The sequence below is a fragment of the Diadema setosum genome, chromosome 17 (assembly GCF_964275005.1).
Source record: "Diadema setosum chromosome 17, eeDiaSeto1, whole genome shotgun sequence".
Lineage (NCBI taxonomy): Eukaryota > Metazoa > Echinodermata > Echinoidea > Diadematoida > Diadematidae > Diadema > Diadema setosum.
Window position 1 is genome coordinate 27322720 of NC_092701.1, and position 27299 is coordinate 27350018.

General features: G+C 42.4%; 1 protein-coding gene across 1 annotated transcript in view; it reads left to right on the forward strand.

The window, feature by feature from the left end:
- Positions 1–25865, forward strand: part of LOC140240893 (uncharacterized) — a 338767-nt gene extending 312902 nt beyond the window's left edge. The window contains exons 13-20 of the mRNA XM_072320671.1: positions 1559–1638; positions 2351–2613; positions 3151–3294; positions 4153–4243; positions 11198–11308; positions 11910–13790; positions 14259–14461; positions 24889–25865. Coding sequence (XP_072176772.1) covers positions 1559–1638; positions 2351–2613; positions 3151–3294; positions 4153–4243; positions 11198–11308; positions 11910–13790; positions 14259–14461; positions 24889–25069 — 2954 coding nt within the window. The 3' untranslated portion in view covers positions 25070–25865. The remainder of the gene's footprint in view (positions 1–1558; positions 1639–2350; positions 2614–3150; positions 3295–4152; positions 4244–11197; positions 11309–11909; positions 13791–14258; positions 14462–24888) is intronic.
- Positions 25866–27299: the final 1434 nt, after the last annotated feature.

Here is a 27299-nt window from a genome sequence, read left to right on the forward strand (position 1 = left end):
TTTCGGCTCAGATAGACAGCGAGGTGCCTGGTGTGCCTGGCTGGGTCAGCATTACATGTTTTGATCCCATGGGTAACATACTTGTATACAATGTCACTGGGAATTCAGGATCATGATACTGAGTGGGTTAAAAGCATCCAAGCAGCACAGTGTGGACCGAGATGTAATTTTGATGATAGGGAGGTGTTTTTTTTTTTTTTCCATATCCTGTTACTCCAGTTCAATCTCCTCAGATAACCCCACAAATCATTGTCTCATGTTCCGGTGACGTCTTTTGCTTTTGTCTTTCCTATTATTGGTTATATTCAGCACGTTCACATTTCTGTGCTCTTCTCAGGATGCAAATTGTCATTCCTCGAGCTTCAGTCTGGATCATCTACGTCTGCTTCTCCCCTCCTGCTTTCCCCCTCTTCTATTTTCATTTTTGTCTGTCCGTCCGTCTGCGTGTGTGTCTGTCTGTCTCTTGTGATATCTCATTTCTACATCCTCTTGAAGAATGCATGAAGTCTTCCTTCACATCAATTTGTATCAATGTCTGTATCCATTTTCTCTCTCCCCACTCTCCCCCCCCCCCCCCCACCATCATTCATTTACATCTATGTCTGTATGTCTGTCTGTCTGCTCATCCATCTGTGTGTCTGCCTCTCCCTCTCCTGGCATCCTTCTTTTCTGTCTGTCTGTCTGTATCAGCCGGTTTGATAGCAAACATACTTCATCCAACTTCTAGTGCAACATGAAAGGCATGGGTGTGTGTGTGTGTGTGTGTGTTTGTTTGTTTGTGTGTATGTATGTGTGAGTGACACGCAGCAGCGTGTCTGTGCGAGTGACAGGAGCTAATAAAGTGCAATTTGTGCCGACCATGGACTGCTTATTGGGTAGCGTTATTGGAGATGGAAGGTCGCGTTAGTTATGTCACAGCTCTGGTGTGGGGAGCCGGCTAGTCTCCCCTGGACAGATGTTTGCATGGAGAATTTGGTCATTAACTTCATCAGCAGAGTTGGAGCTAGGAGCCAGTGTGGAATTAATCCTAACATTTGTACTTGTGTTTATGAGGCAGTGACAGAAATGGAATGCCCATGCCTGGGTGTTGTGGCCACTCTAGAATGTGTGATGTATGAAGATGAGAAGGCTATTGTCACTTTAATTCTTAGGAGACCTTAATGCTACGTTTTGAGGGCATAATTTATGAAGCTGCAGAAGTAAACCCAGTCACGATGAATGGTGTTTTTAAGGAAAGATTTGATTGTGTCATGAATTTGCTTTGCAAATGATTATTATACATCTGTATTCACATCTCTGTGTGACCAATTCATGACAAATTATGTCTAGAAAGCCACGGAGGTAACAGGACGTAGAAAGCCACAAACAATTCAGGACATAGAAAAAACCAAAATGACTTGAGGTACCCATAGTTGTTTTGTCCAATTAACAAGTCACATTCTTATACCTCAGCATGGTAATGTGTGATTCAGAGCGAGAAGTTCTTTAACAGTATTATGAACTCATGAGTCATGAATATTCATGTCTTTCTTCTTTTTTTTTGTACCACCACCCACAGAGGATGAAAGTCTGGTCTTCAGGGCAAACACCATGGCAACCAAGTCCATGGAGGCATACATGAAGCTCATTGGTGGAAAGGTAAGCCATTTTGTTGTTGTTGTGTTTTGTTTTGTTGTTGGTTTGGGTTTTTTTTTTTTTGAGGGGGGGCGAGGTCTTGGGTAACAGAGTCCTACAGGTAGATCACAACCAAACAAAGATGCTGTTACCATCTCTTTTTTGTTTTTTTGTTTTTTAAGAGTGTCATCACTTTTGTAAGCCAGTTGTTGAACAGTTTCGTTGTCTCAAATTACTTGAAAGAGAATGATTGTTGGTTGTTATGATAATGAAGATAATGATGATGATCATGATACTGTTGCTGCTGATGAGATGATGATGAAAATGATGATGATGATGATGATGATGATGATGATGATGATGGAGAGGAAGCTAAATGTAGTAATGATGATAGTTAATGATGCTACTAAAAATTTGATGATTACATCACTCAGTTGTAACAGTGATATATGACATGGAACTTTGTTAAGCAAACATACAGTATAAAGTAACATCATAAAGTCATTTTCTATGCTTATGCTTGTGCTTTTTCTTCCTCGTCCTTCTTCTATTTCTTCAACATCTTCTTCTTCCTCCTCCTCTTCCTTCTTCTCTTCCTCCCCATCCTCCTTTTCTTCCTACTCCTCTTCCTCCTTCTTGTCCTGTTCTTCCACTTCCTCCTCTTGTTCTATTTCCCTCTTTGATATCCCTCTCTCTCGCTGTCTCTGCATTGATCTCTGCTCTGTTTGTCCGTCAGTACCTCCAAGACACGCTGGGCGACTTCATCCAGTACCTCTACATGACCAACGAGGACTGCGAGGTGGACCCTGAGAGGATCCAGGGTGGGGGGACGCTGGCCGAGCACCAGGCCTCCCTCATGGTCATGTGCGAGATGGCCAGCTGCAAGATCCTCAACTCCTCCGCCTCCTTCCCGTCAGACCTGCGTGCCATCTTCCACCGGCTGCGCCAGCTCTTCGCCGAGCGCATCAACGGCGAGGAAATCTGCACCAAGCTGATCAGGTGAGAGAGAGAACATATTCATTCATTCATGCATTCATTTTTCTCCACTCATTCATTCATTCTTTCATTCATCCTTTCATTTTTTCCCAGAATCAGCAGAAACATACAAATGTGGGGGTTTATTAGCAAAACCAGTATGCATGGCTAGAAACAGTGGATTAACTTGAAGACTGAGGCTATCAGTACATTACAAGACATTCAAAAGTTTGAAGAGTTATGACAAAACATGTTTGGGAATTTTGCTTTGTATTAGCCGGCTCTTGAGAGGCGCTGTTAGTTCAAATGTCACATGCGTCAGTGTATGCCAGTCCCCTGACAGACTGAAGTTTGGGGCAATTGATGTAAGTGGACCAAATTTCATGAAAATTAACATATTTTGCCTGCAAAGCAGATTACTGACTGCCTCTAGGTACAGTGTAAATAGTATCTTCAAAATTTGCTCCAAAGCAGCAAAGTTTCATGGGTATTTTTTTTACTCTTCTTGAATATGATTTGAACATCTTGGCTAACCTATAGACCCTTTCTCTCTCCTCCCAGTGGCTGCATCTTCCTGAGGTTCCTGTGTCCCGCCATCATGTCGCCCAGTCTCTTTGAGCTGATCCAGGAGTACCCCGACGAGAAGACGTCGCGGTGTCTGACGCTCATCGCCAAGACGGTCCAGGCTCTTGCCAACTTCACCAAGTGAGTGTAGCCACATTGCAGTTGCCATGGTAACAAGACCATGAACAATCAGTTGGTGGTATTTCTGTTGGGGCGTAATGTTAACTACAGTCAATTTGCAACATGCCAAAAGCTGCACACCCCTGTATGAAATATTCCGAAGAATTTTCCAGTAAGTTATGCTCCCATTTCTTCATTTTCTATTGACTACACTGCCAATCAATCAACTAACCGCCTATGAGCATGACAAGTCTACTTCGGAACAAGACTTCTTTCTCCAATTTGATGCAAAATTCACTATAACGAGTGGTGAAAAGTTGTATTGTAAAAAGTTGGATAGGATAGAAATGCATGCTGCTATAAACCATACCATCCTGCTCAGTTTTGGAAGCATCTGCATTGAGTATCATCAATATTTCCTGAGCTTGTGTGGTAACAGTGCCCTCTTGTGTTCAGATATGCACATTTCAGATAGTTATTCATCCAAGTCAAAGTGTTTGTGTATCTCTTGCTAAATCTGTTTTTCCTGTTTCTCTTCTCTGCCTTTTTTAAAACCATTTTCTTTCCATCCTCCTGTCTTCAGCACTTTAGTCTCTCTCCCGTATTACTGTTTACATGAGACAAAACATTTTGTTATCTATTCTTAATCTGTTCTTGTAAATATGTATTATAGATCATATTTCTTCTTAACCTGTTGATGACGAGTCCCGCAAATACTCGGGCAGTACGTGTTATAGCAAAATCAGTCTGTCCTCAAGAGGGTTTGAATGAAAGCAATTTTTGAAGCAGTGTCCGAACTATGGCTCTTTGCTTTATGTTTGGAGGACGATGGTCATTGATGTCCACTCTTCTCTCTTTGAAAAAAAAAAAATGCTTCAGATTTGGTACCAAGGAGAGTTACATGCTGAACATGAACGAATTCCTGGAACGAGAGTGGGGCAACATGAAGGTCTTTCTACAGGAGATATCGGTGAGATAAACCAAATATTTTTGTCTGGTTTTTTTTTTGTGTGTGTGTGTGTTTGTTTGTTTGTTTGTATATTTGTTTGTTTGTTTTTATATTGTCCTGCTTTCTTTTCTTTTCTTTTCGAAACCTTCTTGGAGCAGCATCTGCCATCAGTGATGGTGTAAAATCAGAAACATTCGTGGAATGAAACTTTCAGGAATTGGAGCCGACAGCCTTTTTTCACGGCATGTAACTTTCACAAATCGCCTCTGGCATCAAATGCATTGTGTAAACAAAACACTTTCGCATGCATTTTACTTAAGCGAATCTTTGCTCCTCGCAGATTTTGCAAAAGTTTGATGCACCCAAAAATTTCTGATTTCACCGTATGCTACATTTGGAAATTCAACGGAAACAAGTGTTTGAATTTCAGCCAAGCCTTAGCATCTGCACCAAGCTGGATGTAATGCACTGAGTTTCAGTGATAAAGTATATATTGAATTTAAACACTCATCACCATGTCCCTGTGCATCTATTATGCCATTATGACCAGAGTGTGGCTGAAATTGATTCAATCCAACTCTTCAGGATTATCTTTTTTGGAGGATGGGGGATGGGCATAATCTAGTTTCCTTGTCATATAAATCTCTCACTCTTCTTGGTGGAAAGGCAGCTGGAGGAAATCAGTTTTAATGTAACAAGGAATCTTCAAACGTAGTTATCGCTAATTGAGTGTTCCTCGTATTGTTCATGCCTCGGTCTCTGTCAGCAATGCCCGTCATGATGCCGTTTCTTTGAACATTTTTGTCACCCTCATCCATAGATGACAAAGTTTTCAGCACGCTTCCGCTCATCGAAGGTCTCAGTGATAACGTATATTTGGCAAATTTTTTATCTGCCTAACGAAAGATGCCCTCAAAGTGATGTTAGTACTGCAGTTAATCAGATTGTTGTCTTCTCCAATGCTTGTGTAAACCGTGTGACAGCTATCAAGCCGCCAGTGTTGCACGTTATCTCAAGAGTCATCGCAAAATCTTATCGCACGGACAAAACTGTCACTAATACCTCCCAAAAATTTCCAATGGAACATTCCCCAATTTCTTTGTGTGAAAATCTTGGCAATGCCCGAATGTTTTGGAGCATTTTTTTTTTCTTTTTAAATGGGGGGGGGGGAGTTCTTATCGAAAAAGAAATTTGCAATGTAACTGTTGCATGACACATCTGTGGCCAGTCGTCAGACATTGTACACCTGATGTAGTTGTGTACGTGACGAGGGATCCCCGACGCAAATGCTCTTTTCCCCCGGGCTCTCAGGGTTGCCCCCATTCGACGACAGTTGTGATTCATTCCCACGGTGGTCCTCCGAGCCTCGCCAGCACCCTGACAGATTATATCTCCTGCGTCAGAAGCTAACGTCTCCATTGAATCACACCATTCCGGGCATCGGCTTTGTGTGTGTTGGGGGGGGGGGGTTGGGGATGGAGAGGGGGATGGTGGAAGATATGAAACCCAAACTTTTTGTGCTGCATTTTGGGAAAGAGGGAAGGAAGGGGGTGGGGGAGGTGAAGGGGGAGGGACAAGGGGAAAGGAGGGAGGGAGCGAAGAGGTTTTGACAATTCTCTCTGGAATATGTCATGTGAAAATGAAGCAGATGTTGTGTAGGTCCTTTTTTGTGTGTTCTTAACCTACTTTTACGACTGTAGCGTGTGTTGAAATTCACCCATCAAAATTCTGTCTGTCAGCTCACAAAGGGACAAGAGAGATACACAGAAGTCATCAGCCCAGCCGTAAACACACACAAAAGAAATGGATGGCTGAATTTGAAGTCACATGAGGCTTAATGTGATATGTGACAACAATATAGAAGGGGCAAAAGACCTTTCTGTCCAATTCTGTATAATAAGATTGAGTGAAGACATAAAAAGTCAAATGATATCTTCATTATTCTCATGCAGTATGAAGAAAATAATGTTTTATGGTATAATGATTTCAATTTTTTTTTTTTTTTGTCTGTGTGTGAAGGCCATAACTTTATTTTTTTTAAATGAAAAAAAAATCAAAATTGTGTCATTCAAGTGCTTACTCTTGTTCCTGATGTCAGCAATAAACGTAGATGTTTATGCTCAATTTTTTCTGAGAAAATAGTCGGCCTTTTGTTGTTGATTGAAATAAGCAAACAGCTTTGCAGAATGTTTTCAATAAAAGATTGTCAGGAAGTCCTTTGCACATTTCCTGAATTAGGAGGCAAGGATATCGGGGAATTGCAAAATGATGATAGAGAAAGAGTTTCGGACTGTGTGTTCATTTCCTATACCATGATATGACTATATTCATCTGTCGGCGTAATGTTAACTGGAGTCGTTTGGATTTTTTTTTTTTGAATGCGATCTAACTCCTCTGTGAGTCTTTGAGATTGCGATGTCGAGGGAAAAGAAAGAAGGGGGGGAAGCTTCTGTAGTGTCATTGGAGATGAGGGGATATCAGATTAATGTCGTGCTGTAGTTGGGCAATTCCTGTCACTCTCCAGATCATGAACGGATATGTCACACAACAACTTTGCTGTTTTAATAGGCTGAAACATCAGTGATTGCAGACATTTTCGAGTGGTGATGTTGCCCTCCCTCTTCCCCCCCCCCCCTCAACCATTTCTTTTCTGGGGAATATGATTTGCAGACAGAGATTATTGGTTTCTGGAATTCAAAGGGGAAATCTTAATTAGATTACGCCCGAGACATAGCATTAGTCAAGAAGAACAAATGTCTGAAGGTTTTTGTGAGTCAAGGAAGGCGATGCAGTTATGTTGCTACTTCTTTCTCCATGGTGGTTGGCAAGCGATCCATAAAGTTTTGAACGAGGTGATTCAAATAAATAAAGAGAACGGTGCCGCCATTTAGCACAAAATGTCTCTCTCCCCTTTGCCGTGCTCACTTTTGAGTTGTCGCTTTGCCGAGAATAAACTTCTCCGACTGCAGAAGTAAGCTGTACATATCCAGTAATGCAGGGCTGAGGGCCGATTTCTTCAAACCATAAGTGCCCTTCTGTGCCAGGTTTCATTTAAAAGGTTGAAAAGCAACATCACCGCGATTCGATCTGAGGTAGAGCTCGTCGGAAGAAAAACCTGCGGGGATCATGCCGGCCAATTACAGACAAGCGGGTCGATTTGGCGGGGATTCTGCCCTGAAATGGAGGGTGAGTAGTTCGTGTCTCGGCATCGTCCATGCGTCAGGAGGAATGTTTTTGTTAGATGGGGCAGGATTAGCCGATCTGTCAGTGAGCCAGTTTTAATGTCGACATGTGTCGGAGAGTCTCTTTGACCGATGGGAGCTGGCAAAGCTGCAAGGTAGACGTACTTTTCGGAAGGATGTGCCAGTAAGTTTTTGTTTGTTAGTAGCTCTTCCTCTGTTTGTGTGTTGTCAATGTTGATTCACATTTCATAGCTTGGCAAGTTATTATAGATTGCAAACTGGCATGGCGGTTTTGAAGTTTAATCACATTTTGTGTAGAGGTAGTTTTCATTTTGAAAACAGTTAATGACGCCATAATGGTGCTGGATGTTGGTGATCCCACAGGGAGTTTGCCGTCAAGCTCAAATTTGTGTCATAGCTCAGGTGAGCATCAAGCACCCTAGGGCCCCCTGTGATTATCATCAGACATTTTTCCTCTTTACAGAAACAGGCTAACATACACTGTGTGTATGGCCCACATCTTTGTTTTCTCGCCTCGAGCGGGACGATGCAACAAGTGGTGCGAGCATGATATTGGCGTGTCTGCTTGTTTAGCTCCTCTCCTCCCCAGGATCGTGTCTGTCCCTGGATTAGCAAATATCATCAAAGTTTTCACTCCTTCTTTGAACTTTTCACACCAAGGAGGAAAAGCATGTGTTAACTTGCACTCCAAACGTACAGGGGGGCATGAGGGGTGATTCTGTCAAAAATGGTTGCCTGTTTTGTGAATCACCCTCCTGACCTATTAAAGCTGTTTTTGTTTTGTCGTAGTTTGCAAGTTTCTTCAAGACATCAAATATATGCTGCCCTGGATTCAACACTGGTCAGGATTCCCTCCCCCCCCCCCCTTTTCTCTCTCATTCCCCCTCCCCCTTCCTTTCTCCCCCCCCCCCCCCCCTCTTCCTCATCTCTATCCCTCGTTCTCTCTTTCTCTCACATACCTTGACTTCTTCTCACTTTGTATACAGACAGAAAAATTATCAAACCCTCTTTCACCAACCTCTGCTTATTTAGTAAACATGAAATTGGGTCTACACCACTTGTCAAATGCACCTTAGAGGAATAAGGATTAAAGCAACTCATATTTTGGCACAGACAAGTGCTGCTTTGTCACAAGGTTTTGCTTATTTTTTTACAAAAAACAAACATAATGATTGGACACAAATTTTAGGGGGATGAACTAAACTTCAACAACACCCTTTCCTCAAAGAGGAAAACAACTTGTTTTTGTTTGTTTGTTTGTTTTTTTCCAAAATGAACCCTTCTCAGAAATTAAAATTTTGTCTAAGCCACCACTTCCTTAATATGTCCTGAGTAGGTGGTATGAAAAATTGCACTAGATAGCCAAATATTGCTGATGTCTCTCTGGTGGTTTGGTCCATTATCCCCCCCACCCCCACCCCCACCCCCCCCCCATCCTACTATACACAGCAAGACAGACATGTCAAGCAATGTGGCAGTCGCGTCATTACTGCCACATGTCAGGTGGTAGGCTACGCAATTGGGCGACACAGCTCACACCCCTTGACGTCTCCTTTAATCTGTTTGCACTCACAATTTTGAACTCTGCGTCAGATTTTTTTTGTTTGTTTCTGTCGTCTTCTGCGTAGCAAGACAAAACGGCGACTCGCGGCGACCCACTCCAAGTTGGACTCTGTCCAGAGACCAGCGCCCGTCCTAGCTAGAAAAATTGATTGCTTGAGTCACCACTTGTCTTTCATCACGTAGATTGCAACTGGATTCCAAAGGGGTGTGTGGGGGGTAGGGGAGAAGGATCGTAGGAGGGTCAAGGAAGAAGAGCTGAGTTAGTCAATCAGGAGCGGGATAAAATGATGATGAACAGGGACAGAGTGACAGTCACCTCGTCATGTGGTGCTAGGGAACGTGGGTTGACGTACCTTTCATGAGGGGCATTTCTCCTGTATCTGTCACTTTGTGCAGAGAGATGGTTGCAAGTTCAGTGGGAAAGGGAAGAAGAGCTCGGGAGAAATATGAGCAAGCATTTTTCACTTGTCTTGTTGAAGGCCTGCATGACAATCCTCCTTGCCACATAGAGTAACTTGACCTTTTCTGACCTCGTCAGATTGAGGGAACGTTCTCTTTGCATTCTGCAGAGTAACAACTGAGAGAGAGAGAGACTGAGAGCGTGAGGAAGTACTTGGAAGCAGCAATCCTGGTAGCATTCGGGGATGGATTTAGAGCGACTTCTCGTCTTTGAACGCTGATCCTTTAGTCCATGGATTCTGCAAAAGATTCTGATTTTATCACTTCAGTGTTCTCTGTGGATGCAGATTATGTGGTGAGGCAGATCTAGATCTGGGAGATTTGTTAGCCTGATGGGCAGGATTAAAGCACATGAAAACCCTTTTTTCTACTCTCCCAAAAGTGAAGTGCCTGCTTCAGACTTTTTGATGTCCATGAGAGAGCCATGTGCCAACTTGACCGTTGTAGGCGTCAGTTTTTTGCCAACTTGGCTCAGTGTGTCGGAAGTCCTTCCCGCAAACAGCCTGAGACAGTCGCAAGCTGCGATAGCATTAGCTCCGTTCTCAATTGTTGTGCCAGCTGTGATTGGACTATGGAAATCTTGTCATGTGAAGATTTATTTTGATTTGGTTGCTCACATGTTTTTCGCAAGGAATTTTCTGCATGACGACTCCTTAACAGTGCGAATGCAATGCTGCTCTGACCTATGCAGCTTTGTATCTTCCAGCCTACTTTATATCATTTGTTGCGGGACTGAGTGATTATCGGAACCGCATTGTGAAATTCTGAGAGGAAACTAGGAACCGATCCACTCGTACCTACACAGCACAGCATCATACGAGTGCAGCGTGGATGATAGTTACGTTTGCAGAGTTTGGATATTTCGTCAAACTGGCACAACACAAGTCCCGCAGCAAAGGACCTGTTTCTGCCGCGTTCAATCTGCATTGTGGTTGGACAAGTTTTGCCATTCCTCTAGTCATCATGATGACGACATCATACACAGGCTTGGCCTACTGGAATCCCATCTACAGTATACATGTATGTTAGTAGTCTCCCAGTGGGGGTTGTGATTCCTTCTCCCCTTAGAAATGGGGCATTGGGCACGGATTGCATTTATTGACCACTTCTTTCTAGCGTAGCTGTGAATCTGCAGAACATTTGCAGAACAGATGCGGCAGCAGGATTTAGCATGAAATGGCAACATCTTTTGAAAAGAAGGCCCCAAAGGCGATAATCATTGTTACAAAAGTCCACTTGCCTGATAGATCACTATGCCAAAGTGACCAAAAGATACAATAGCTGTTCCAGAAACAGAACTGAATGCACATGAGGGAAATGTGTGGAGTGCATTTTCTCTTTGCTACCTCAGCGTGGTTTACTTGAGGCTTGTAAATTCACCTACCAATGATAATAAACCTGAAGATTTGATAGAAACAGTATTTTCCAAAGAGAGCTTTTGTTGTTGCTCTTTCTAGGATTTCAAAACTTAATGTAATTCTTGTTAGGGTAGAATACTGTAAAACATAATATTTTCGCAGCATGAAATTTTTGCGAATTGGAGCCGATGGCCTTTGTTGGCGGCACGAAATTTTTCTCAAGTTGCCTCTAACATTCAATCCATATGGTGTAGACAAGAACTTTCACATGCATTCTAATTTCACCAATCTTGGCTCCTGTGAAATTCGCAAAATTAAAACGCACGCAAACATTCCTCGTTTTGCAGTATGTGGATAAATTTTGATTTCACTTGTTCTCCCATGTCGTGCAGAGTGGATCGGACAAGAGCCATGCAGTCAAGTTCAGCGGGTACATCGACCTTGGCCGAGAGCTGGCCCTCACTCACTCTCTACTCTCAGAGGCCATGGAGAAGTTCGACAAGGTTGGTAGAGTTTGAGACATCTCTTGGCACGTTCCAGGGAGATGTGGGGAGGGGGGATGCTGACAACATTGAGAAGGAATTGGTTGATGATGATGATGATGATGATTTGCAACTGACTGACAAATTGACCCACATCAACATTGCTGTAGGGCAATGTCAGTCAGTTGCAATAAAAAAAAAAAAAATGTGACGGAAGAATTTTATCAATTTGATGGTGATGATGATAATAATGATGATGGCTCTGAAATAATGGGGATTATCCCGTAGGAGGTGGAAGGAAGTGATGGTGATGTTGGATGCATTTGAAAACCACAAATAGCATCCATTAGCCAGAATGTTCATTGAAGCATATGCCCATTGGTACCAATTGATTCTTCGGTCGTGTGTGTACTTAACATAGAGATCAGTTTTGAAGCTGTACACAGTTGCTTTCAGGGATTTTCAAATGTATGTTTGCCAGACCAGCTTTCCTACTCCACGCTACTGCGTCTTTCTGAGTTAAGGATATGCTTTTCTGATGTTACCCTGTAACAATGACGACACTAAAGATGGATTCTTGGTTTTGTTTCATTTTTTGCTTGTACTGTGGTTTCATGCGCAGACTACCAAGGAGAAGCTGGATCGTCTGCCAACCATCTTGGCCAAGATCACGGAGAAGCTCAATGAGCCCGAAAAGCTCATCCCGTACCAGTCCGGGGAGGTCCACATCAGCAACACGATGGGCTCAGCAACATCCAGCAACTCGTCGACGACTTCGACGGCCGCCTCCCAGGCCAAGAAGAACCTCAGCAAGATATTTGAGGAGGGCGAGGGCTCCAGCACCAGCGACGTGGAGATGCTGCCGCTCTATGCCGTCGCCATGGACAAGACCATCACCAAGTCCTCCACAATCAACAGCCTGGTGGACTTCATACAGCAGGACAACGATCCGTCCGTGCAGGTCAGGCATCTAGATGGGGATACCATGAACAACAGGAACAATGCAGATATCATGGTGGAGCCGAGTCACTCGGTTGTCAGCAAGTCTGAGATCCAGGTCAACGTGGGCCACTTTAGCCAGGATCCTGTCGGCAGCAGCGGCAAGGACACCCTGGTGACCCTCGAGGAGAGTCCTTGCAAGAGGAACAGGGCGGGGTCGGAGAGGAGCGTGGAGGGCAAGGAGAAGAAGAAAGTGTACACGATACACGTGGACACGTTGTGCAGCAACGCCAAACCGGGTCCATCCATCAGTACTAGCAATACAAGCAAACCAAAGAACGGCGACAGCGGGCAGAAGGTCACGCAGCCGCTGTCTTTCTCCAACCCCGCCTTCCAGTTCTCGCGGAGTCTGCGGCAGAGGGACGCTGGAACGGACAGCATGAGCTCCATTAACAGTACTCCCAGCAACGGGGCGGACTCCGACGCGTCGAACCTTGACGGGGATGTGTCGCACAGTTCGTCAAGTAGCGTGGCGTCGCCTCCGCGGAACAGGAGAGATAAGGGGCCCAGAGGTCAGACTTTTGACTGTGAAACCGTGGCAGACAGGATGGCTCCGCCCGGCCACAAGGGCCACATGGTGCACACGCTCCCAAAGGCAACGCCCCGATCAACTAAAGAGATGATCGGGGAAATCTTCCAGACTACGGAGACCCCAAAACCGAGCAGCAGTTCCATCCACTTCACACCGACTTTACAAATTGGTAGCACAGCCGTGGGAACGGTGGACAGTGTGCAGCAAAGGATGCCATCTGCTACCCTGCAGCAACCACCGTTCTCAACCCTCATGCAGGATGCCAATAGCAATAATCAGTGGACACAAACGTCGGAAGCCACGTTCCAGATAAGCAGCGGTGGCCAAACAGGGCTGCCGGAATTTTCGCTCAGCATGCCCAACCCCAAGCAAGCTCTCTCCGAGAGCTACGGACTTGAATCGGCCCCTACCCTCCCTATGGGCAGCAGTGGACAGAATGTGGTGAAAGATGCCAACATGTCACATATGGAAGTGATGCTGACCACGCCAGACGATCACAAATCGAGCACAAACAAGAGCAAGATGGCGCACATCCGGATAACGCCGACGCATCCCGTCAAGAAGTCGCCGGAGTCCCTCATCACCCACTCGTCCACAGCCGTTGTCAGACCCTCAGTACTAGAGACCGCCTTCCCAGCCAACAACAACCGGACAGCCAACAACAGCAAGGGCCAGTCGCACCAGCACAGCCCCCCGATGGGCCAGATGCAGCGGCGCAACATCATCACTCAGTTCTCCTCCAAGCCCAAGCAGGTGCCGGAGTCCGCCCCGGACCACTCTGCCGCCGGCACCGTCACCACGGAGGCAATCATCCAGCAGGTTCCGCGCCACCACCACCGCGTCCAGTCCAGCCAGGTGGTGCACCGCATCCAGCCAGTGGACCAGATGGGTCAGCTGCCAATCTGGACCAAACGGACAGCCGACTCGCCAAGAGACAAGGACGTCCAGACGGATTTCGGCTCGCAGGTAGAGGTAAGCTCTTAAACACATGGAGGCTTTCTTCCTTCTTTCAGAAAGCGTGAATTTGTTGTTGAAGAGACATTAACCCTTTAAGGGCAGTGCTAAGACTAAAGAGGTTTTCCTAAGTTATTAATAGTAGCAGCAGTAGTAGTAGTAGCAGCAGCAGCAGCAGCAGCAACAGTAGTAGCAGTAGTAGGAATAGTAGTGCAGGAAGTCGTAATAGTAGCAATTGTAGGAGTGGTTGTACCAGTTAGAGTAGGCGAAGTAGTAGAAGTAGTTATGGTTGCAGTTGTAGCAGTAGTAGTGGTTGTGATTGTTGTTGTTAGTGTTACTACTTGTAGTAATATTGTAGTAGGTAGTTCTTGTAGTTATGTTGTTGCATCATTGAGTTATTCTTATTCATTATGACATCCACATTCTTCCTCCCCTCTTCCCAATACACAATCATACACACATCATCCCCCCTCCTCCTTCCGACAGTACGAGGCGGAGATCTCCACCCTGAAGGAGGAGCTGGACCGGATGGCGTCCCAGCTGGCGGAGACCAAGCGCAAGCTGGACGAGGAGGAGGCGGAGGCGGAGGCCGCCCTCGCCGAGATGCGCCTCAAGGTGGAGAAGACAGAGGTGGAGCTCAAGGTGCAGAAGGAGGAGAAGGACCAGCAGATCAGGGACGTCATCCACAGGTGAGGGGTCGTGTCGGGTCGTGTCGAGGGTCACGTTGGGGTCAGATGGGATGGGGGCAGGAGGGGTTGCAGTTGGTTAAGGTCCACCAGTACTGTCTGCACTAAAAGTCGTTGAGGTATGCTGAGTATGTCACCATGCACAGTGTATATCGGCATGCTCGAGAACACCCGTTCCATGAGGTGTAGAGTGAGTTTGCCTGAAAATGATGGATACGTACGATCACAATCGCCAACTTTACCCCTGGTTATGATTAGTAATCCTTTAGGGCACTGACATGAGCTGATGATACCGAAGCAAAGCAAAGTGCATATTCCTCTTGCAAGCGAAACGGCAGAGATAATGTCTTAATATCATCTTGCAATCTGCCACGTCTTAATACACTACCACCCCTTTTTATGCTAAACCAGACTCCAGCAATATTTTCCTTGCCTCTCACCGATGTCAACAACTGTTCTAGTCCTGGATTTCTTGCTTTCTGCCCTGCCCAAGTTTAACTGTGGTTTCTGGTAATCTCTTTTGTCTATGTGGGTTAACTTGTATTATTCCATTAACTAAACTTATCCCTATTGCATACTAATTTTGTGGTAGATATCTAAACTAAGCAGGCGGAGAGCCCATTCTTCATCCACTTTTTTTTTCCCAGTTTATTATTCCGCACAATACACTAATTTTGTGATTGGTACACAAAAGTGTTAATGTTGGGACATTTGACAAAAGCAATTTTTATCCTGTGCTTACCAATATATGTGTAGAGTTTGTATCGTATACCTTATCGTGATGTGTCATTAAGAGTTCCCATTGTCCTATTCTACCAGTCACTGAAGAAAAAATGAATCATTTTGTTTTTGAATAGGCTAATCTAAACTGTATGTCATCGAAATGAACTCACATACTCTTTTCCCTATCTCAAATTGTGTGACCATTTCTAGAGGAATGATTGCTATGATATGAAAAAGCAAACAAACAAACAATTCACTTTTACTCAGTGGCTTTGTATTTTGGGAGATATTGATATTCTGATGTTAGCCTGCCATTCCACGGTAGAATCGCTATTTTAGCATTGATTTTTGTAGTAATCACGGTGTAAGATGAAAGTATATACAATGTACCTTGTGTTGTCTTGTTCTTTTTTTTTTAAATGTACCCGTATATTTTCAATTATCAATGTTGCATGCTGTTGTTCATTTCAATCGAGGTAGTGGAATGAAAAGCAGGAGACAGAGCAAGGCATCTATTCAAAGTAGTGTTGCCATAGCAACCCCTGCTACCAACCTCCCCGGGGATGTCACCCATGGTCTTGTGTCCAATTTGACAACAGCAAAAGAAAAAAATATAAATAATGATATCTGTGTATCACCAGCTAGCTGGGAGATCTGAAAGTTGAATATGATGAAATCATGTGACACAGATGAATTGGACTTTGCTGAAATTTGGATGACAGAGACAGCTGGTACTAACTCCCCCAAAAAATCTTTATGTTTACGAGACGGTGATGGACATCTGGTGGTTGGATTGGTCGAAAGATGCCCGCAGGTTTAGCTTCCTTGTGTAGATTTTTAAAGAAAGGGTAGTAACATGCAACAAATAGTGTTTGTCATTGTAGAAGCGCCCGTTAGGGCTCCCACATGGGTTGAGTCATGAAAGTGGAATATGAATGGCCCAGAAGGAAAGAAATTTGAGGCTTTTTAGACAGACTTTTATACAGCGTAGGATGAGGAAAAAGGAGGTGAAGAACTGCTGAGGTTGTAAAATTTGTATTAATTTGATTCTCACTTTTATCTTCTCAATACTATTCAATCAATTGCCAGAGAACAAATCAATTTTGAAGGGGGGGGGGGGATCTACTTTATCACAAATGCATTGAGTAACAGAGTTTTCTCGCCATCTCGATGTGATAGTTTGAGTTTTGTTGCCTTGGGAAGCTGTAAGGACCGTGGCAGAAAGTGGCAGAAATCTGTCCATAAGATTCTTTCTAGTGGATGGGATGGGATGGGAGTTTGTGGGCATGTTCTGTTTCTTTTTGGTATGGATCAATGCACGCGGAAATTCCCTGCAGTCGAGAAAACCGGCTGCGGTGCCAAACCAGCGAAGAGCAGGAAGAGGGAGGGGAAACCCAATGTTGTTGGGGCAACTACACAAAAGAAGCTGTTCCTTTTTTTTTTTCTGGCGGTGGCATCGAAGGACATTTTCGCCTCCAGATATCCATCATTGTCCCGTCCTGTGTAGCACTGTTAGGGCATCACTCGCATTTCTTGTTACTTGGCCGGTGACTGCAATCATCTTGTATCTTCCCCCTTCCATTCTGCCTCCCATTGTCGCATTTTTTTTTTTTTATTCTTCTTTCCCTGATTAATAGCTAATCGTCAGCTAGAAATATTGCCTCCCTTTTTTTGGTATGTATGCATCAAGATTCCTCTCTCACTTTCTCCTTATCTCTTTTTTTTTTTCAATACTTACTCTCTCTCACTGCCATCTCATTGTTATTTCTTTTATTCAGCTCTCTTCCATGATGTATGTGTATGAAGAAAACTTATGTCACACTGCCCTCACATTTAAGTTTTTGATTATCCATGCCATATATATATTTGATGACTTTCAGTTGAGTTCATTGGTTCATAGATGATTTTGTTTACTTAAACCACATATTGTTTGGAAAAAAAAACAAAACAAAGCTTCGCACTAAAGGCCTGTCAATGCTACTTAAGCCATCTGCAGCATATTATTTGTTTCATTTAATTCTATCACCAAGTATTAAATCTTTTAATGGATAAATATTATTTAGTGAGTTTTCTTTTTCAACTTTAATAGTGAGTTTGCTAATATCATCGTAGATTATATATCTTTAATCTTAATCTATCAAAACCTGCTCCTACTGATATCATGATCAGTCTTATCAAAGCAACATCCCTTAATTCACATAATCATTTTTTATATTGTTTAATGTTGTTGCTAATGTGTACCCAAGGAGCTTTCTGCTACTATTGTGAGGAGAAAACAAAAAGTCTGTAAAGACCAGACATTTTCTATGATTTCTGCTGCCTCTGGGTTGCTTGTGTTTGGAACATGATTGCCTTTATGTGGGATTAGTATGGGCTGTAGAGATGAAATACATTCTGCAATGTACCTTCAAAGAAGACGATGGGTACAGCAGTGTTAAATCTTACCTCCTCCAAGAAAAATGTGGAAAGATAATGTGAAGCCGGACAGACATGGAAAGTGGATGGGTAGGGTAGCATGTCAATCTTACAGTGTCCTGGCACAATTGAAAACCAAAAGCAAATGATTTGGAGCCAGTTTAGAGGGTACACCTGATTCTCGGGGAAAGAACTGGTCACAAAGGGTCCCAGTTGCACCCCAAATAGTAGGGAGGGGGGTACCTCTTCCAAAGGGCGTGGCTATTCTCCTCATCACCTCTGCTCATTTCCTCTTTTCACAAGCTTTCTCTCACCACCTCAAGACCATCACTCTCACATTTTTTATTTGTTTCTCATGCACCTTTTGATTTCTGTTTTTTTGCTGAATGAACATTTTTTCCCTACCTCTTTTCATTTTGCAGAGAATTTTGAGTTCAACGTTTTTAAGAGTGTGCCATGGTTTCAAAATCCTTTCTTCTTTCAGTTGTGAATACCTTATCATGGTATTGAGGAGACCCAGAGAGAGGAAAGAATATTCTCCAACACCACGACAATTTTTTTTTCCTTTTTTTTTTTTTAAATCACATCTGAGTGGTTGCAAATTGTATGATACTTTGCTAGACCAGTAAAGTACACCCTAGTGCACATGCATCAAAGACATTACAAGGGCATGACAAAAATCCTCACCTTTATCAGTTGGTCAGTGAGTGGTTATGAATAAATGTTATACATTGTAGTATTCCACACCACTGATGCATGAATAAGCCCTCAATTGGGATATTTTTCTTCTGTTATTACATATGAGTTAAAGGTCATAAATAATAACCTTTTTTTATTTTCTGCACCACACAAAAGGTTTGGTTTAACCCAGCTCCTGGATTTTATTGATGCAAACTAATTTTAAAAGATTTTGCTGCAACATTTTGACATCTGCTTTGCTTATTTTTTTTAATGTTCAAATTGTTTCAAAATATCATATCGTATATCTGTTGGTAAAAATGGTAGTTTCATTATGGTTCATGATGATATGGAAACAATACTATCATTTCAATCAGCAGTGAATGTACGTCTCACTGCATCATACTTCACTGATGTATTTGTTCGGTTCGATTCCCCTTGTCTCCACTAATGAAGGATTTTTCTTCCCTTTTTCCGGTAATCCATTTCATAACCATTCCTTCACTGTCTTGTCAATTTTTGTCTTTATTGACTCTTCAAACTTTCTGCCGGACATTTTTGCTTCCCTCAATCAACCAGTTAAGGTATTACAGTACCTCCATCGCACCTCCCTGTTAGGGCGAAGCTTCCCGTGCATACTGGTATCCCCCCCCCCCCCATATTCAGGAGGAAATTGTACCTCCCTTTTACTTTTTCCTCTTGTTTCTAGAGGAAAATGTAATGACTGTACTGTCAGCAAAAGTTTGTAGTCTTGCTTCTTCCACCCCTTAATACCAAGCAAATAAAAAATGAATAAATCTGTGTTATCTGTCTTATTTTTATTTTGATTTATCTGCTTTTACATGATCTTTCCCATGTTGCATTTCACTTCTGCCATACTTGCTTCCTTGCCAACCCCCCCCCCCCACTTCCCTTCTTCCCCATTGCTTCTGGAAAATTCTTGGATCATTGTTGCTGTTGTTGTGTATTTGTTTATTATTTTTATCATCTTGGCTTTCTCTTATGATTTTTTTTTTTATTTCATTTCGCTGCTGTGTTTATTATCATTCACTCGTCCCACAGGGGTGGTATCGGATGCGCAGAGAATGAGGGTTATGATGGTGCACATGGGGAGAACTGGTTGGTAACGCGATTGCATCTTGAATGGGGGCGCTGTCACAATCAATGCCAGCATATTTATCATACATGCCCTATATACCCATAATATATCTATATATCTCCCTGTATAAATCTATCTAACACCCTACGGACTGCCATGTATTATGTCATCTCAATATTGTGTATGATGTCCATGGCTATTTGGTTCCATGATAAGAAATTGAGCCATGTGATCTTGTCCTTCCAGTGCTTTGTGGGTAGCGTCGAGTCCTGCATTCAAACTAACCCAACTTGAGTTCAGTATAGCCCCGAAAATTTGTCTTAGAATTCAGGTCAGGTCTGAATGGTTCTTGATTCTAAATGTGCATGCTCTCTATTTATTTATTTTTTTTTTAACATAAAGTAAAAGTGCTGAAATATTAATTCCAAAGTCAGACCTCTAATTCAACGTTCTTGGTAGCAGAGTTCAACAACATAATCGTCCTTCCCGTTTCCAAAATTGCATTCATCTCATCATATTTTGTTTCAAAGGAGATGAGATATGCCTCAATTCAAAATGAACCTAGACTGAGACTGGATGTGTAATGTGATGTCACTTTGTAAAGAAATCTTTAAGAAAAGTAAAAGAATCTTGTGGTTCTCATAATTTTGTGATACCAGCAAAACTGTTTACCTCTAAATCAAAGTCTGACAGCAGTAGATACAATAATGCTGAAAAAACTTGCCTCAAAACTTTATTTCTCATTTATTAACATTTATTTCTCAACTTTTTTTTTAATTGTCATATCCCTCTTTATATTTTACCCCCCCCCCCCCCCCCCCCCGGTATTATAGCCCCATCTTACAATTTTAGTGCATTGCCAAGTGAGTTTGCATGATGTCAACTTTTATTTGCTGTGACAGCCTAATCCTTAACCTCCCAACATGAAAATTCTCAGTTTCTTGACCATTGATATGCTGTATAAAACCCAGAGCAAGTATTGTGGGTTTTAGGACTGTTCTGTCAGTTATTATTGAAAGACAGGTACCAGTAAAGAAGAATTGCAAAATATCCTGTTCTCTGTCCAGCTGGTGCTACTCCGAACCGTTTCTGGATCAATGAAGTGACATGTCCCCGTGACAGCTTCCTCCTCTAGCCCTCCGCTTCCCAAGTTTTTGCTGCTCCTTCCAAACTATTTCTGTCCCGCAATCTTTCCTTTCCATCTCGTATTCATCCTCTTCCATTCATCCTCTGAACTCTAGCTCTCACTCACTGTCTTGTCAGCTTTTTCTGTTTTGTCTTCCAGCAATGAAGCTTGTTTTGCTTGTTTGTTCTGACATTGCAAACAGAGATTCATATTTTTCTGTGGGCTTATGCTGATGGCGAAAAGCTTGACCGCATTGCCAAGTCCATTCTCACACCAACATGTCCTCTATCACTCCCTCGTTCATTCTATCCTCCCATTTTCCTCCCATCCTCTCATCTTCTCCTGCCACTGCACGTTCAGCGCAACGCTCTTGGGCAAGGCGTTGCTGGTCGGACAGTGTCGTCACGCTGTAAGGGCCATCTGTGTTCCTCCATTTCCTCCCACCCATGCTTTGTTTGGCATGCCCCTTTGCTTGCATGAGGAGAATGAGGGGGCGTGGGAGGGGTGTGTGAGGGGTGCGTATTGGGGGCATGGGGTGTTGTGGAGGACATGGCTGGAGTTGTTGGATATGTATGTGTGTGTATGTGTATGTGTGTCAGTGTGTTTCTTGTAGCTTCTGCATAGCCACCATCACCCACTAACCTGTGCAGCCTCTTTTCATGTGGCCCATGTGAGCAGTGGTCATCCAACACCTACGTTGTCTCCATTTTCTGCTTTAAGTGTACCTCATATCATCACTGCATTCCTAGTGCATGTTACCCCAGGAAATAATCGAGTTTTCAAATGGTGTTTTGCATCTTTTGTCTTTGATGTGTCAAATTGGAAGTATAATAGACGAGTAGAAAGAGTTGATGTAGGACAACAAGAGTGTTCAACTAGCTGGAAGTTAGACATCAAAGAAATAATTCTGTGCACACTTTCACCACAAAGCACATTGAAGTTAGAATCTTTCAAGGTTTAATTGGAAACATTTTTGCTCATGTTCTGCAAAATTGGTGCATATTCACATTGCAGAAAGCTTCTTAGTACATTGGAAATTAATGTTAAAGGGCACTTTATTCCTATTTTCCATATTATTTTGTCACTGCATATTATCTTGTTATGCTGATTTCATTCCTTTGATTATCTTTTCTGACAGTAACAACTTTTCATGTGTAATTATGCCTTTAAAAATTGTTTCCTGCGCCAAGAAATGAAGTTTGGAAATGTAGAATAAAATGGTATCTCCTATCATCACATTTTCATGCTGATATTTGATTTGGTGCCATTTGGTTTGAGTGTGAAAATATTCCTCTTGAGTTTCTATCTCAATTCACAAATAATGATGAATATCAGCATCCAAGTCTGTTTTGTTTGCATTCATTTGGTCATGCCAGTGAAAACTTGCCATACATTAATATCTTTAAACAGTTATTTTGATTTGAGCTTCATTTCTGAGATATATCAAAGCTTTCTCACCCTCAAATTTATTATTTTTGACATGTATTGTCAACATCTGTCAATCAGGTGTGGTTAACATCACCCACCGAGTCATGGTGTGAATATACTGTGCGCTGTCCCCACGAGGGCAGCACATATTTTGCCATCTCGGCATCACCCACTGATTTTCTGTTGGAGCATTTCTCACTTCTCATTTAACCTCTGTTACTATATCCTTGCAAAGATTTTCTTTTCCTTTGCTCACTGTAAGACATTTTAAAATTTACAACATGTTTGGGGTATTTGCGCAGAAAAAGATTTGCCTGAAAGTTGTTTTCAGTGTTTGATTGTGAAAATGACCAATACAAATGAGACAGCAACAACAACAAATTGCAGATGTTTTGAACTTCATGAGTGCTATGATTTTTGACTATGCAGATGTAGAATGGAATTTGTTCGCAGTATAGAATGAGTGTCTTCATCAGGGGGTTTTATAGGTGAAGTTTGATCATATCAAAACCATGGTCTCATGAGCAGTCATTATGCCTAATCGCTACATACGTACCTACATTTATATGCCACATCTTCTTCCCTTCAATTCAAACTGTGGAATTGCAGTGTGTTTGGGGGTTTGTTTGTTTTTTCCCCTCTTTGCGGGTTTTCTCCAATCTGGGCGAGCTTTTCTCCTTTTAAAATGCAAAAGTGTGAACTGTGGCAGCTGTATTTATTGAAAGTCAACGTCATTGACACCTCTAGAAAGAAATGAATAGCCATTTTGAGTATACGCAAGAGATCATATGGCTCTAATACCCGAAACCCGAGGGGGAGGGGGGAGTGTGATCTGCCGCCTCAAGGATTGTTCAGAATGCAAATGTCAGATGATACAGTTCAAGCAAGAAGTGATATTTCTAACAGAAAAAGGGAGGGGGGAGTCATCCCCTCTTTTAGATTGAAGAGGAGCTTCAAGAAGGCATCATTAAATTCTATTCGGTCATCTTTAGAAACACCTGCTGGCTATTTCTTTCAAAGACCTCGTAAAATTCATCAGTTTTATTGGCCGTCAGAAGTAAAGGAAATTACTTCAATAAATATATTGATGGTTCTCCGAGAGGTGTTCTCTCACAAGGGGTTACACTCAGCATTTGGATTATTTTCCTGCACAAAGTTTCATCTTCCTAAAAGGACAGTTTGGTCTCATATAGGTCTGCGTACTAGTGTTTGCCAGTCAACGATATATGATTCTACGATAGAGTCAGTTTTCATTTTAATTCATTAAGTAACATATATTGCAAATGTAATTTTGTTATGTGTGAAACAAAATTGTAGCCACAAAGACGGAGGTTTATATAACTTTCACAAAAAAAAATCTTCTAGTGCAATTTCAGAAATTAGTATTTGAATAATAGAAGGTATTTAGAACAGAAAATGCTGCTGAAAATTGCTTTATCCATAAGTAGCAGGCCAAGTGGAGTAAAATGAAATCTCAAGGAAAGCTCATGCCCCTTTTGAGTCCGAAATGATAGAAGTTTACAGAGACTTTTCAATCATTCTGAGCAGGATGTACCGATAATTTCTCTCGCTCGAATTTTTTTTGAAATCATTAAAGACAGTGATTGGAGTGATGCAAGTTATATTTCAAAGTGTGTCCATTACATCTGATTGCTAGTTGAGCATGGACTATAACAGTGTGTATGTTTGCATGGCTTCTTAGTGTGGAAAACCAGCTCATTTTGTAACAGCTCCCGCATCGCTTTTTCTTCATGTGTCGGACTATTACACTGCTGCGATGATCGTTTCGGGCCAGTCAAATTTGTGCGTTTGCGTATCTCTCGGGCTGGCACGTCAGATCTCGCAATTACGAGATGGATCAAAACAAGCAAAAAGAGATGATATTTGGCAAGGGTATTCATGCCGGTGAAATTCATTATCAATCTTCATAGCAGTAAGCAATTTCAATCACATTCAGTGAATGTAAACATCAGAAGATAAAAAGAAAAATCATACACTCTTTACTATGCTGCTGTGAGTTTGACACAGTGCATCATATGATTTCTATGTAGAGATTGAGATAAGAATTATCCAGCTTATGATTCATAATGTAAACTTATATCATGATAATATTCAAATTAATTCATCGTCATGACGAGTTATCGTGAGCTTGCCTCGAGAGATTTTGAACGCCCATTTGACTAACTTCATTTAAAGCTTCCACACGAGCACGTCATTACGTAGGACTGCATGGCTTTGAGCGTGATATCTGTATATACTGTTATGCTGTCTCCTTCTTTTTTTTAGCCAGTCGTAGATTTATCGCATCTTCTCGATGTGGCGCCACCTTGTGGCTACTCTCAGTGATTTGTGTAGAATATAGTGAATGGAGGCTAGAGTTGCTGTGTGGTATTCAAGCAAAAAATCATGTGTGCTGATTTTATAGTCCTCCCTTTCACTGTGTGCTTTGTCATGTACTTAATACAAAACAATAGTGATATGATAAGAATACCGACTTAAAAAAAAAATCAAGATATTCCTACAAACATGTCGGAAATTGTAACTGCTAATGTAGAAAGGATTTTCAGTTATATTATGCATTTTTAATGTCTTCTGATCGTTTAACATTAAATGAGTTCATATTTGTCGTCCTATTTAATGTGTTTTCCTTAGATATCATGAGCCTCTTAACATTCCGAAAAGTGCTCATGCCTTGCCGGATGATAAGCATTGTTAAATTCATTTCAACATTGCAGATGGTTACTTTGAAATACTGTTCAGCCAGAGAATCTGGTGATGTGATGAAATGATGCTAATATATTATTTTCTTGCTTCTTTCCCCCTCTTATCCCATCCGCTTATCCCTATTCTATCACTGTGTCTTGCTTCTTCTGCTTTCTCCTCCCTTTCTCTCTCATTCGTTTTTCGCCTCCACCCTGCCCTCCGCTTCTATCCCTTTCACGTGTCTGCTGCCCTCTACAGGTTGATGTGCGTGGAGGAGGAGCTGCGAGCCGAACAAGAGGAGATGCGGGGCGTGATCAAGGCCAAGGAGAAGATCATCGACGCCCAGGAGATCCGCATCCGGTCCCTGGACCAGGCCAACCAGAGACTGATGACGGCGCTGCAGGTCCTCAAGCAGCGCTACGTGGCCAACCAGCACTGAGGAGAGGGGGCGGGGCTGGGGCTAGGGCGGGGCAATGTCCCCCGTGGGCATCGGCATCGGCGACAACATCGACGATGAGTGACACCCTCGACGTCAAGACAAGATGATGACAACTCATTGCTGAAATCTTTAGGGGACACTGACAGTGAAATGTAGAGTCAGAAGTGTGTCAGCATCGCCAGTCGAGAGCCGTCGTCATGGTGATAGTTGATAGATTAAAGGGGATCTAGTGAAAAGTAGCCGTACAGAGAAGGAAGAGATTAGAGAGAGGGAGCCATATCAGAGCAATCATACTCACAGGATTCCAAGTGATTCGATGGCCGTCTCCACAGCTTTTTAAGGGGCCAGCCAGCGTGGCTGCGACAAAGCCACCAACTGCTCAACACACTCACCACTTGTCTTTGACCAGTCCGCCAGTTGGTAGACACAGCTGCTGCCATGTGGCATGCCCACTCAGGTTGTTGCACGTGGCAGACATGGTCCAACTCACAAGCAACTTGGCATTACTTACTTGTATCGTTGCCAATTTAGAGATGCTCCTGTGGAGCTACTGATTACAGAGCTGATCCTTTTCAAAAACAACCAAAATCATTATAAAAGAGCATCAATTACAGTCTTGTGCACTGGTTCAGCTATCCTCTTTAACCCTTTCTATGCCAGGGTCTTTTTAGAATGTGTACTTTGCTATGGGAGTTTTCTGTGCCAATTAGCACTCAAAACACACAAAGGATTAGACAGTCACATATTGTAACATTTCGTCTGAGCCGACCATTCCTTACTTTTCTGACAAAAAGTAGACAAACACGCGCTGGAGTCATAATATTATTCTTCATAAGTGATGCTGGCACAACGCTTCATCACTTGTTGTTTTCAGCTTAAGATTGATTGTCCAGTTCCGTTCTAGTACCCTACATCAGATATTACAACATTGTACAATTGGCCAAAGGTTGTTGAAAAAAAAAAAGAAAAAGGCTTGTCACATCAGCTTAAATGTCTAGTCTTTAGGGCCCACTTACTTGTGTACTCCTTCCCGTAAAAAAAAAACAAACTCTATCAGCTGAATCTGTGTGATTCCATTTTGCTACAATCCTTTCTGGATATAATATGCATACCTCTCAGATTCCATGTTAGGGCAGAATGGAGGTATATAGTCAGCAGGATATAAATTTTGAACAACAACAAAAAAAGGATCATTTTAGCTGATCGCAAAGTGGGACTCAGTAAACTTGATTATTTAAAGATGCTGTTTATGTGAGTTATGAAGTTGATCAGTACTAGTCTTTCCCTTAAGGGTTTCACTATGTTGGAAATGAAGATGACGAAGCCAGTGTTACTTGTGTGCGTTTTTTGTGAAAGCAGTCTTTTTTTTCTTTTCTTTTTTTAGCCTTAGCTGCAGCGGCAAGAAAAGAATCACATCAGTCAAGCAAAACCACAGATGGAGATTTATAGAGCAAAGCAGTTTGTAGTGGAGTGAAATTACCCCCAGACATGGTCATATGCCAGCAAAATAAATCAAATATTTGCGTAAGATATTTGGGTAATGATTTTATGGCAGCAGCTGTCATTTGTAATACGGAGATCAAATTCACTGTTTCGCATCACGTACACACATACTCTTACATTATACTGTATATGCCATATATTTTGTGGGGTTCTAAATTTTTGCAAATTTTGCAAGCGGGGTGCCTTTTGCAAGTGTAATAACATGCAAAAACATTAACCATGATACCGACATGAATGTGACGTGCACGGCTGTATTTCTCCATCCATTGCTGCACCCATTGATCGCAAATTTAACCACTCTCTGAAACGTTAGGAAGGCTCGATTCGCAAAAGTTAGACTCGCTTAATATATGGCATATACAGTAACATGCTCAAAATACCCTGCATGTGATAGATTATAACATCATACTGTTCAGTAAAGGTGTTAGAGTGGTGATGTGTTTGCACACAGACATTGTAATGTGTTGTCCTCAATTATGGAAGTATCTGTGCTACGTATGTATCAATGACCTGTGAAGGTGTCTCTCAAATTCACATGACAAGAAACCATCACAGTGTTACTCGACTACCAACAAAAGTCGTGTTTGCTGATGTTTCAGAATATATGGATATCTATTCCCCCGAGGACTTCATCTAACAAGCTATTCATTGAGCCTACTTCCCGCCCAGTATACTTCACTAATTGGAATGAAATTTGCAGGCATACATGTAGATTGACACTATGTTG